This window comes from Echeneis naucrates, chromosome 16, assembly GCF_900963305.1.
Source record: "Echeneis naucrates chromosome 16, fEcheNa1.1, whole genome shotgun sequence".
Classification (NCBI taxonomy): Eukaryota; Metazoa; Chordata; class Actinopteri; order Carangiformes; family Echeneidae; genus Echeneis; species Echeneis naucrates.
In genome coordinates, this window is record NC_042526.1 from 13,967,662 (window position 1) to 13,980,802 (window position 13,141).

At 42.5% G+C, this 13,141-nt stretch overlaps 1 protein-coding gene and 1 non-coding gene across 2 annotated transcripts in view; both read right to left on the bottom strand.

The window, feature by feature from the left end:
• Positions 1–453: 453 nt before the first annotated feature.
• On the bottom strand, positions 454–525 carry trnaq-cug (transfer RNA glutamine (anticodon CUG)). The gene has a single exon. It is a non-coding gene; the product is annotated as a tRNA-Gln (tRNA).
• A 6,511-nt stretch (positions 526–7,036) lies between these two features.
• megf11 (multiple EGF-like-domains 11) overlaps positions 7,037–13,141 on the bottom strand; it is a 48,696-nt gene continuing 42,591 nt past the window's right edge. The window contains 10 exon segments of the mRNA XM_029522461.1: positions 7,037–7,209; positions 7,462–7,677; positions 8,358–8,402; positions 9,594–9,640; positions 9,731–9,866; positions 10,062–10,298; positions 10,402–10,530; positions 10,678–10,806; positions 11,424–11,552; positions 12,077–12,205. Of these exon segments, the coding sequence (XP_029378321.1) occupies positions 7,037–7,209; positions 7,462–7,677; positions 8,358–8,402; positions 9,594–9,640; positions 9,731–9,866; positions 10,062–10,298; positions 10,402–10,530; positions 10,678–10,806; positions 11,424–11,552; positions 12,077–12,205 (1,370 nt within the window).

The following is a 13,141-nucleotide window of genomic DNA, read 5'->3' on the forward strand; positions in this document are numbered from 1 at the left end:
AGTAGCTAATCAGCGTGGTCTGAATATATAAATAATAAACAAACTTACAACAGTCTCAAAGATCACTTTAACTATTTGATATGTATCTGCATTCGCTGTAGCAGCCATCGCTCTACTCAATTCTGTCAAACTCATGAAGGAAATATTTTATGACCTGACACTCATTTTACCTGAGAAGTGCCAATGGTGGAAGTAATTTGATTGATCAATGAAAAATACATGACCCATGAAGGGCTTTTTTTTGTTTTTTGTGAACTTGAGCCAGTTCACAAAATCTAGGTTTTTGACAATAAACCTCAATGTACCTTTTACCAGTTTTACCATTGCTTCTTTAACAATTGCCCACCACAGGGGTATTACACGCGTCATACTCTGTCATAATTAGCAATATAGATTTTTACTGACGTACTTATCCGAAAACAGCATGTAGTTGCAAACTGAGAAAAGAAGAGCAGGTCCCACCGAGATTTGAACTCGGATCGCTGGATTCAGAGTCCAGAGTGCTAACCATTACACCATGGAACCACACGACAGCCGGCCTGCGGTAAAAGCGCCTACATCAAATAATCATATATATTATTTATCACAAAGGGCGAGATCTTGATCACATAACAACTTCCACGTTTTAAACGGCCTTGACTGATCACCGGTTTGTTTTTCAGCCCCGCTCTGACCGCCAGCTGTCTGCCTCCTGCTGGTGAGGAGGAGAACTACAGTGTTCATGTGAAACACGCCATACAGACAACATTGACTGAGATCATAGGACTAAAGAAAAAAACGACACCTTTGACACTATTGATCACCACTTGGTCACATCTTAGGTCGATCTGTTATGGATGTGGGCTAGATGGCCACAAAGAAATCCTTATTCAAGATGGAGCTGGCCCAGATTTTTTTTTAAAGGGGATCTGCTTCAGCATTTGGCCAAATGATTTTTCCTATCTTCAACAGGCTGACCTAAAATGATTTAAAAGCTAATTATCAATTTTCAATCAAAGCTTTTCTTACAAAGAAACAAACAAACAAAACAAAAAAAAAAGCTGCAAAATCTTGAGTTGTGATTAATCTGGAAATAACCGTCCAAAGTCAGAGTTCTCCAGAGTTCCACAGTTTGTTGTTGACTTTGTTGGCCTACTTGGTTTACAGTGTTGAGTATATTTTGATCCGAATTTAGGAGCAGCTATCAACAAAAAGTGAAAATGCCTGACAGGACTTAAAACTGATGATCCATTACAAACAGCTCAGTGAAATGCTCTGGGCTGAATGGATCCTCACAATTCCTTAAACCATTCACTATGACAAACACAAAGCTCATCTTTGAGCCTCTGACTCACTTAATAAGTGAGTCAGAGGCTGTTTTTTTTTTTTTTAGACATCTTTTCAAATTCTGCTCACCACACATAAATCTACCACCCAGGCTCTAAGCAGCCGATGTCAAACTCGAGTAAAAGCGACAGATGATCCAGCAGCAGCAGTGTGGTCAGTATCCTCTCCTGAGAATAAACCAAAGGTGTAACTCTGTCAGATCAGTTAGAGGTATAGCCTCTTTTCACTGGCAGGGTCTGTGAAAAACAGCTTTGGCTGAAAGTTGTGGTTGACAGGCTGACTGCAGCAGAATGTATTATGCCTGAGGCCTGCATCAGTAAGTGCCCACAGTTCTTTTTTTCCCAATGCAGCACTTAAATACTAAATAGTCCACCGAGAAACAGTATGGATAGCATAGAACTCATACACTGTTACAATTATCATATGTTTATGCACAGCATATCTTCATTAAACTAGCAAACACTTAAACAAAGGTTTTCAATTGTACAACTTTCATTGTCTGAGTGCAAGTGAAAATATTAAGACTGTTGAACAAACATCTCCCCCCCACGCACACAAAATAAGGGTGATGGAAGGTATTGCTTGTTTTTTTTTTTTTCATTCTGTCATTATTTATTATATTCCTGAAATAATATTGTGTTTAAATATGAAAAACAGCCTGATACCAAATTAGATGAGATGGTATGAGGAAAGATGAGGGCTCAATAAGATAATATTCAAGAAAATGTTGCTCAAAATTATTTGATATAGTTTGAATTCAAGCAAGATGTAGAAAATCAACAACATTTCCTCTTCCTGTCACAGTGATTCAGCTGAAATCCAGCCCCAGCTCCTCAGCAATAATCATACCTGCATTTGAAAACGATTTGTGATTTTCCCTTTTAAAGGAAAACGTCATGCTGGAAAACATCAGATTTTCACAGTTTGAAAACTTTTAACTTTTCACATCCGCCCAGCCTCCAAACTAATGTTTAGCAATTACATTAAATCTCTGCATTGGGGCTATATTTAGCTTACTTTCCCCTCTGAGCTGCAACAAATCATGTAAATTTTTTGATCATTACGAGGACATTCAACAAACTACACCAAAGCCTAAATCTCTCCTGAGGCCTCACCTTGATGCCTCACCTTGAATTTGAACTTGTCTTCTCACGTACTTTTCTCATCTCAGCTCTCTCCGAAGTGTTCACTTGTGTTTGGTCCATTAGCTCCTTGACTTACTGGGTGTGTTTCTTTTCAATGGGGCATCACTCAGGGCTTGTTGGCTGCCAGCTGAGCAGCATGTCCATCACTTGCAGACTTCCAGAAACCTGGTCTTTATCACAAAGAAGAAACCAAAACTCTGTCACTGTAATTGGATTTCACAGCTTCATCCTGATTTTTTTTTAAACTTCTAGTTTGACTTCTTGACATCTAATGTATTTCTTAGGCTGTGTCCTCACCAGTGTTGGTCATTTTACCCTAAAGTTACTAATTAGTCCTTTCAAGTAACTGAATGGGTAAATGACAGTTGAGTAACAACTGACCAGGGAAAGTAACTATCGTGATACAATTCTTTGTTGTAGCAGTATTTAAAACTTAAACAAATCAATTTGATGGAACTCTAAATTCAACAGTTTATTCAATTACCCATCCATTCATCTTCTACCGCTTTTCTGTTTCCGGATCATGGGGGTGCTGGAGCCAATCCCAGCTCACTCCGGGTGAGGGCGGGGACAGGCCACTTGTCCTTCACAGGGAAGTTCGGATCTTTTTACTGACTCAACAAATCTCTTTTCAAATTTTTCTTTAATTTTGTTTATTGGAACCAGTGTGTCGACGTAGCTGCCGTAATGGCTGATAAAGCATGGCGTTCGAACTCTGCTTCACTCGGCTTCTTTGCTTCACTTGGCATATGATACATAAGTTGCATGCATTTGAACTGTTGGCACCAGCGTTGCCGAATGGCTCACCAACCTGTTGGAAATGTGAACTGGTCGGTGGTGAACCGGACTGCTGGGGGTAGGAAACTCTTGGCTGCCCGCGCCGGCTACACTAGCATAAGCTGGGCTAGGTAAGGTGCAGAGCCGCGACTCTAACTCACTGATCCTCGCCTCCATTTTTGCTGTCATCCTGCATCTATGACAAGAAGTACTCTCATAAAGGGAGGCTGAGGAGGAACTAGACATGGAGCACACAGGAGAGGAGAGGAGGAAGAGAAACAGAGCTAGAGGACATTGCTAATCGTTTAACTAGATTAGCGGAGCAACAGAATCATCTGAACGGTTTAGGGAAAGAGAAAAGAGGCCGCTTTCTTAGCTAAGTTTAAGTTTGATAACAGTTTACTGTCAATTAATCAGCTGGAGGTAACACACAGCACAACCAGCAGACCCCCACAGTTTCAGATGGTGCTTATTGTGTCTATATAATAACGTTTTCTGACTGACTCCTGCTGGATAGGAAGCAGAAATTCAGACTCCAGTGTTCTGCCTCTTTCCTGATCCCCTAAAGTGGAGCTGTTTGGATAAGCAGGTGTTGTAGCACAGTATGTCTCATGTGCCACAAGTATCAACATACATTTCAATATAGTGCCCCATCGCTGAGCCTATTTTGTGTTTGTTTCAAACCTTTCATCATCTAATCTCTACAAAAACGAGCAGTTTGTCATGTTGGGAAGTAAAGCACATCGCAGTGTGAAGGTGAGGCAGCATGTCTCTGAAAAAAATAGATTGACGTTGCTACCAGTTTTCTGCCGTGTGCCTTGAGCTGCATGGTGGCTCAAGGCACACAATAAGAAGGTGTGGGTTCAGTTCCCGGTGGAGCCGAAGCGTCTAGGTTTATTGGTAACTTGATGTTTGTCTGTGGTTCGCGCTCTCGCCCCACAATAAGAAGGGTGTGGTTCGATTCCCCGTGGGGGCACCTGAACATGTGTAGGTTAATTGCTAAGGAGTGATGGACTGGGCCACAGCAAGGAATGGCGACCAGCCAAGCATTAATTGGGACATGATGTACTGGACTGCAGCACGGAAAAGCGGTAGATGGATGAATGTGACTTAGTGTGTCCTCCACACAGACGGACCCAAATTGGAGACGAGAGACTAGACCGGACCCCTCCACAGAGACCCCCAGAGACTAGAGACTTAACCAGACCCCTGCAGAGACCGGACCCCTCCAGAGACTAGAGACTAGACCGGACCCCTCCACAGAGACCCCCAGAGACTAGAGACTAGACCAGACCTCCCAGAGACCAGACCGATCCAGAGTTTAAAGACCAGACCAGACCCCTCCACAGAGACCAGACCCCCCACAGGCCGGGAACCGAACCCGTGACCTTCTTATTGTGTGACGCTAGCGCTAACCACTACGCCTCCGTGCTGTCTTTTATTCAATTATTTACAACACAAACTGAATATTCTACATTCTAAATCAACAAAATGTACAATGCAATATTAGTACAATACTAGTGCAATATTTATTAACAGAAAACATTGTAACGCCTGCACTTTCAGTTTGTAAACTCCGCCTTTGAATTGTCTTGACTGCGTGTGGGTTCCTTGTTTAACATTAACACAGTTGCTCATGATAACTGTAATTAAACCTCTGAACACATCAAGCAGCTGGACTAGCATCACCAGTAACACAGGAATGTTTTTACTCTGAAAGTAAGTAGTGAAGTAAGTGTCTTAATGTCAGAACAAAATACATGAATAATAATAAAGTGACGTTCAAGAGCGGTACAGAGGTGGAATGGCGCAATGGCCTCCTTTAAAAGTCCTTTAAAACGAGAGTTCCTTGACAGTGTGTAATTATTCTTCAATCTTTATTTTTATTTATTTTTTTTTATTTTTTTCAAAGAATGATGTGTGGCCATGATTTTTTTTTTTTAAACCATAAACTCCAGAATCAAAACACTGAGTGGCTTGGTAATTCAGCCAGAGGTTTGTCAGAGATTGCAAGCACTCCTTCAGACTCAAATAACATTTCTTATTTGTGAAAGTGGAATTCTTCATTCACAAGCAACAGCCTTATCAACATTCATTGCCATGACATTTCAATAATCAGAGCTGCAGATGAAGAGAGATGTGCGCTGTCTAACACTTGACATAAGCAGTAAATTCACTAAATTCATCTCCTAGCCATCAGATGTATTGACCTGAATGAAACCAGTTTCTGATGATAGAATAGGCTTTTAATTTGAAATTTATGTACCAAAACCAACAAGCAGCATTGATATGACAGCAACTGGAAAAATGTTCCTCAGAGGAAACTCAGCCACATAAAATATGATCCACTGTCACCACACAGGTCAAAGATGGTTGAAGATAATGTCCATTACTAATGAAACGCTGTCCGGGCATCGATTGTCAACATGTTATTGCTTCTACGGAGGGTGAAATGGAATTCACGTTGTGAATTAATAAATCATCTTCAGTAAATAAGTTAATTAGCCTGATACAACATAAAACATTTTTTAAATGGACTTTTTACATACAGTTCCCTTTGTGAATACCGCACAGGGTATTCGTGGGACTAGAGTTGATCAGACGAAACCTTATTTTAATTTACAGTCTGACAGAGAAAGAAAGGACATCCTAAGCAACTTCAAAAAACGGTTCACAAAATGACACTGATCATCTCACAAGATAAATTGTGTGTTATCTACATCAGTGGGTATCCATTATCTGACCATGCTCATCTTTTTTTTTATTCTAGTGTCACATTGATAAAAATTCACCATCACTAATATAAATTAATAAATAAAGCAATTATCTGAATAAATACAAAACAAAAAGGATTAAAGTAATCCCTTCATAACACCCAGAATTTAAAAAAAAAAAGTAAACTAAAATGCTTTCACATAGAAAACAACACAAGAGTTCATCACGTCGTCAGTGCGGGGTAAAAATCCTAACTTTAGGCCTACTGTGTGTTTGTAACTCACTTATGTAACAAGGGCATGAACACTGGTGGCCGGAATACATCTCCAAATACCCTGGACCTTGTTTAGACTGTAACCTAAAAGGAAAAGTTACAGATAGAGGTCACATTAATATGAACTGTGTGATCATTACTGAGTAAAAGTGAGAAAAAGACCATTACAATATGTTTTTTACTTGTCCATGCCTAATCCAACATGGTTTATTCTCAGCTAGGTGACGAACCACAAACTCGGTCACAGCGGTGTAATACGTCTTTGTTCGCTTTGACGTGGTCAAGATTGCTGTGTCTTCTTTCCTTCATGGGAAATCATGTCGTTATCACTGTTTTGGGGTGATTATAAACAACTGGCTGCCTGTTAACAGTAAACTTACACCAGGGGTTAAAAATTAGCGTGAGTGTAGCATCGCTCCCTGTAAATAATTTCTCCAAAACAATCCACGTATGCTGCCTTTAGCGCTGTCTGGAACCATTCTGTTCCAATTCAGCAGGTCCATAAAGACGTCAGGCAGCAGTTTGAGCGATCAGTTCTTTCAGAAAATAAAATGGACGAATGGTCGCTGGTGTGTGGGACACTCTTTCCTCCCCTCCCTCCTTAGGGGCCACAGAAAGATTGTGAGTGAGGGAGCCAAAGAGAGCGGAGTCCAGAGGAGCTGTGGCTGTCCCTTCATCTCATCATCTCAGTATCTAAATCAAACACATACAGAGACAGAGGGAAGGCTGTTGGCTGAAAGTTGGCTGAATGTTGCCCAGATGCCGGCTCGCTATCAGGGCCAGGTGGTAGGTGAACCCTCTAGAGCAGGGAGCTGGGGCTTTCTGGGGGTGGTGAGGGTGTGTGTGTGGGGCTGTGACGCATGGGCAGTATGTCATAGTGGCTGGGGATGTGGCTGCGGGGAAGATCATAGGGGCTTTGGGAGAAACCGGTGGCCATTCCATTGGGTCCCTGGAGGACGTTCACGGTTGGCTCTGTGACAGTTTGGGAAAGAAGGAATGAAAAATTAGGAAATGTACATGAAAGTCAATGAGAGAGAAAGGTGGCAAGCACAGACTGAGGAGAAGGGGAGAAATGAGAGGTGCGTGCAATAGAGAGGCAGCTCACATTTCCTCTTATCAAGCCTTACAAAGTCTGTACGGGCTCACAGCAGGGAACATGACCAGAGAGGCCATAAGCTGCAGGACCCTGCTGAGCTCCACACATTAGAGCAACGACGCACTCACCAACATCATAGACATTCCTGCTTACACTGCCCAGGAGGGTGGCAGTGCCTCCAAAGGGCACTTCACGGTGGGAGGGGGACTTCATCTCCACGTAACTGCTCTCTGTATGCTTGCAAGCCAACCCTGGTGGGTCTCTAATGGTGGCATATGGATTCTCACTATTCAGGGAGCAGGAGCTGTTGCTGCACATGGAGGCTTTGATGGAATCTGCAGCAGCTAAGAGACAAGGAAACGTTCAGTATCAGATGGAAATGGAGAGACTGTCACTTACCTATAGCAGTAGTTTTGCTCTGCTATTCCAACAAAAATTTCTACGGACCTCAGTGTAGCCTGGAGAATGGCAATAAAAATTACTGTCATTCTGAAGAAGTTGTACTTCTTTGTCTCTGACATGTGACTAATAGTGGTATATAGTAATCAGAGTGCAAAGGGGAGAAAGCGGAGCGCTCATCTCATCCATAACAGTCTCATCAGCCTGATAAGAGGCCTCATTAGAGACCACAGCAAAGCTCCTTCAGACCACTCCTCACACCCCTGGGTCCCTCACATTCACCACTGGCTGCACAGTGTGGGAGACAAAATGACGTATCAGGCACTGAGCCATAGAGAGCAATTACCGTTGGAACAAAACCTCAGCCCACCATGATCCTGTCCAAAGTGCAGAGAGTTTTCAAATAAATCATGCAGAATTTAAGGATATGGGGTTTCAGGTCACATGAGGGGAGCCACAGAGGGGAACAGAAATCCAATGGGGAAACTGATACATGGGCTGTTGAGCATAAAAAGATTTTGTAATATTGGTGGTGGTGGTGAAGCTAAACAGGAGTCCACGTGCAGTGTCTGTCTGCACACACACATGCAGCGCATAGGCACTGCTGCTTCGATTATTTATTTACCTTTTTTCGACCCTCTCTGCGTCTGTGTCTCCCCCTGCTGAACATCTGTAACAAATGAGAAAACATGAAAGCCAAATATCACATTTGCATTACCCCAAAGTGGGATGGCCGACAGGAAACATCTCATTAAGGTACAATGTAATATATCTAATGTTATTGGATCAAAGGAAGTTGAATGTGAGACACTGAATGTTTCATGTGCCTTCTATTATATCGCCACGGTCTACAAGCTTATATAATCAACTATAGTTATGGTAAGATATTTTCCAAATAACAAAGCTTTGTGGATGGAATTTGAATATGTTTGACACTGCATCAGTCTAATGGAGTAAAACAGCCTTCAGTGCATTGGGATAAACATGATCGACCTTTGTGTGAGAGGAACTTGTCATTATGAATGATGGCCTGTGTGCTTCAACACAAATGGGAACGTGAGATCAAGATAGCTGACTTTTAGCTCGAGCATAGCAAAGCCAAGTCATATATATTTAGATGGTTTCGTGCTGCTTAGCAGTTAAGAGCCTGTAATGAGTACACAAGCATGGATTTCATACAAGTGGCACAATATCTACAATCTATTTTGGTTTGCAAGATTTGTGTATTTAATATATGATATTGGAATAACACTATATTGAAATTAAATAGTTTGTTTTTAATACATTACAATGCACAGTTATCGACAGTTTGATATTCTCTTTTGAATACATATTTATAGATAATATATTTAATGGAGTTATAAACATTGACAGATGGATTAATAAATATAAATTGCAGCATGTGATAAACTACTCATTAAATGCTTCCATCCCGCATCTAAATACTAACCAGATTATTGCTAAAGAGTGTCGATTGCAAACCGGACAAATAAGTATTATTAAATCACTTTATAATCCATAGACAAGGAGTGCACTGCTTGACCCAGTGCGAGCCATGACAGAGAAATGTGCAGCTGGGGGAAGTGAAAGTGGACTAATGAGCTCCGAGTGACCCCCATTCACCCCAGCTGCACTGATTTCTCTGTATGGCCTGCATATCTTATTAAAATCAGAGCAAAGGTTATGTCTTAACAAGACACCCCTGATTCATCTTCATTCACAGTGGGGTAGCTACGTCCAGACGGGTGCCAATGAAGGGTCTGCACTAATGACATGTATTTTTGCCCTTGAAGTGACCATTTTATAGAGTCTAAATTCAGGCTGAATGGGGGATTTTATGATAAAAGAGACAGAAACTGACCTAGATCATTGAGGTTGCAGTAGGCTCTCCACTCAGAACCATTTCTGCTTTTCAGGGTGCTGGACTGTGAAAGGAAGTGTTGGGTTTAATGTTGCTCGCTGCAGTATATTATTGGGAAATTGTGTTTTATGGAAAGCGTTCATACTTTGAGAGTCAGGGTGCCGTCCAAGTTGCTGGAAATGGTTGAGACAACATTACACTGGGCCACCGTGTGGTAACTGGGGTTGGAGAAGCACTGGCCACTGCTGCTGCTGCTCTGGCTCTGATTGACCTCTGCTGCACTGGTCCTCATTGCAACAGTGCTGCCGCACTCTGAGGATTCAAACAAGAGGTTTAGAAGATTTCAAACTAAATGTGCATGTTTCCCACTCTGCTCTTACTATCTTCACAGCACTGAAAGACATTTAAACACGTATGCTTGACTGACATTTATTTAGGGAGCAAACGTTTTATGAGAAAATAACTCACCAGACAGGGAATAGTCAGTGTTGTTGATATGCATTGCCTGAGTGTAGGATACACTAGGCTGGATCTCATGGCCTTTGTCCCTCTGCCTCTGTCTGTACCACACAAACAGACTGAGCATGGCCATAATGATGAGGAGTAGAAAGATGATGCCCATCACAGCACCCGCTGACCCACGCTCCGAGCCTCGTGCTGGGCTAATCTTGGTGTAAGGGTTCAACTCCTCCATCATCAGAGATGCTGCAGAGGAAAAACAGAAATTGCGTTGTCCAAACGCCGCGTATACGAGCATGTCTGAGTGATAGCACAGCAGAGAGCCTCGATCATCCTGATCACTTCTCACCCTGATCACAACGGATGCCTTTATACCCAGGGCTACAGTAGCATGTTCCTGTCACATAGTCACAGGTTGCATTGTTCAGGCACTCACACAGCTGCTGGCAGCCATATCCAAATGTGCCAGCAGGACACTCTGCATCGGAGAGAGGTGCATTACTACATCCATCAAAATTAAAGCACTTAGAGAGTGGGAGCCAAAGTGTTTATAGTATACATACACATAATCACACTCCACAGGGTAATTTTTGCTCAGTGCTAAAATGAGGTGGGCCTACTCAACTCTGCTCGCAGCTCGTCCCAATGAAGCCTGTTCGGCAAGCACACTGGCCAGTGATGTGGTCACAGTCTGCGCCATTTTGACAGCGGCACACTTCAGAGCAGTCCCTGCCGTAGAACCCTGAAGGACAACCTGCAACAGAGACGGATAAAGCGCAGGGGTGGGGGGTGGAAAAATGAAAAGAAAGGGGAAAGAAAATGTATAGAGTCAAGGTCATATTGCAAGGGAAAAGGAAAATCAATACCCTTCAATATCCCTGCAGCATGCTCAATAAGGGACAATGAGAATGAACGGAAATGAAACATTTCCTGCTTCAGCAGAAAATGCATTTATCCTGTGAACATAACATACAGGTGGGCAAAATGAACGAGGCAACAGTAAGAATCGCTGTGCGATCTAAGGAAAGGAAATGTTCACACAAATGTCATTTCCACAAAAGCAAGATCATCGCACCAAGCAAAGAACCTACACAGCCTTGGGTGACATATAATGGAATTCAAATTAGCGGACGGATGTTGATGGTGTGCATTATTCCTGCGCGAATGACTGGAATGTATAATAAGCAAAATAATGAAGCGAGTTGTGTTTTGATTCTGGTCTCTTTATAAACAAATAAGAGCCTAGTATAATCCAGTTGCTCAATGGTCTCTGTCATAAAGGCTGTGATTCTCGTTTGTCTTCTGCTGCAGTTCTGATGGGCTGCCAGTAGATGACAGTGTGCGTCTACCAACTCAATGCAAGAGACTCACGCTGTGTGCAGTAGAGTCCGGTCCAGCCGGGGCTGCACCTGCACTCCCCATCGTAGGCACTGCACTGGGCTCCATTGTGACAGTTACACGAGTTGAGACAATCAGGGCCCCATTGCCCAGAGGGACAGGCTGCAGACGCCAGAGACACAGTCAAGCTCATGAGCACACACTCACAGATGCCCGTATAAACACATGAGTATTCCACAGCACTTGTTGAGGAGAAATCAAGAGTGATCTTTGCCCTCCACAAGCCCATCATTTGTATCATATGAGCAGACGTTGGTGCCGGGTTGAAGAAGCCCAGTTATGCACTGCTAATATAACATCTATCTGATTATAAGTTATTTTTGCTTTAAGTAGTTAATGGAATGAAACACCAGGCATCAATTTCACACTGCATGACAGCTCAAAGCTTTGCTAATGATCTTTGGCCTACAGTGCTGTAAATCAAAGAGCATAATGTATTACAACAATCATTTAGGCAAGCTATGTGTTTTACATCAGCTGGGGCTCAGACTATTTCTTGGAAGGTGGGGCCACAAAAATGATAAATGTGTATGAAGGTAAGTGAAAAAGAGAAATAATGAGTGCAACAGACAATGAGAGGGAGAAAATGATCAAATTAAACACGGGGCAAAGCAGAGAAGCCCTACCCTGAGAGCAGTCCTCTCCTATCCAGCCAGGGAAGCATTGGCAGGAGCCATCCATGTGGTTGCAGGTGCCGTTGTTGGTGCAGAGGCAGATTTCAGCACAGGCCCTCCCGTATCTGCCACTGGGACAAACTGCAACACACACACACATCACATTGCTTGACCACAAAACACTGATCTGCATTATGTCACTTACACACAAAGACGAGTAAAATCCATTAACATCATGACATCAAACTTAGACATATTTCATTGAGCTCATTTATGCAAACAAACTCGTTGTGCAAACATTTTTCTCTAATGGATAATATTATTGTTTTAGAGGACATGAAATGATCTGTTTAGACAAAAGGAGGAGTCAATCAGTGCCTCCAGTGAAACAACTGCCCCATTTCCATTCACTAGAGAGGAAAGAGTGATGTGCCACAGAATTAAAATAGACCATGTACACAGACCACTTTATACATTTTTTATGAAATTAATATTTCAATGCTCTCTGGCACTCTTCAATAAAATATGTCATTTCCAATGAAACCTCCATTGTATTTTCTTGTTGGACCATGGGACAAAATGAACGAAGGTGTATCTAACTATTAGGATGAGGGAGCTATGGTGCCAGCGGACACATCAAAGGTTTCGTATATAGCGAATAGTCCAGTGTTAGACATATCAGATAAGGTGGCTGGCTGTGAAAGACATGGGTCTAACTCATTTTCATGTGGGGTGATTTTAATGATTACATTTCCTCTGGCTTTCCCCTCTTCATCATAACTCTTTCAAGCTCCTTCAAGCAGGTTGTCATTAGGCCATGAGGCTGGCTCCCCCATACTGCATCTTCTGGGGATTCAAGTCCCTACACACCAGGAAAGCTTCATTAGGCTGGGAGTTTGTTCTGGACAGAGGACAAGTGAGGACGGCAGTGGGGCTCAACAAAAGGAGAACGTGCATTTTGTTGGCCACCTTTGTCCCTCGCAGCCCAGCGCTTGCTCACCAATGATTACAGCCCAGACAAATTAGGACTGCACTCGTTATTTCTTTTCCTTCTACTAACCTATTAAACTTTTATTT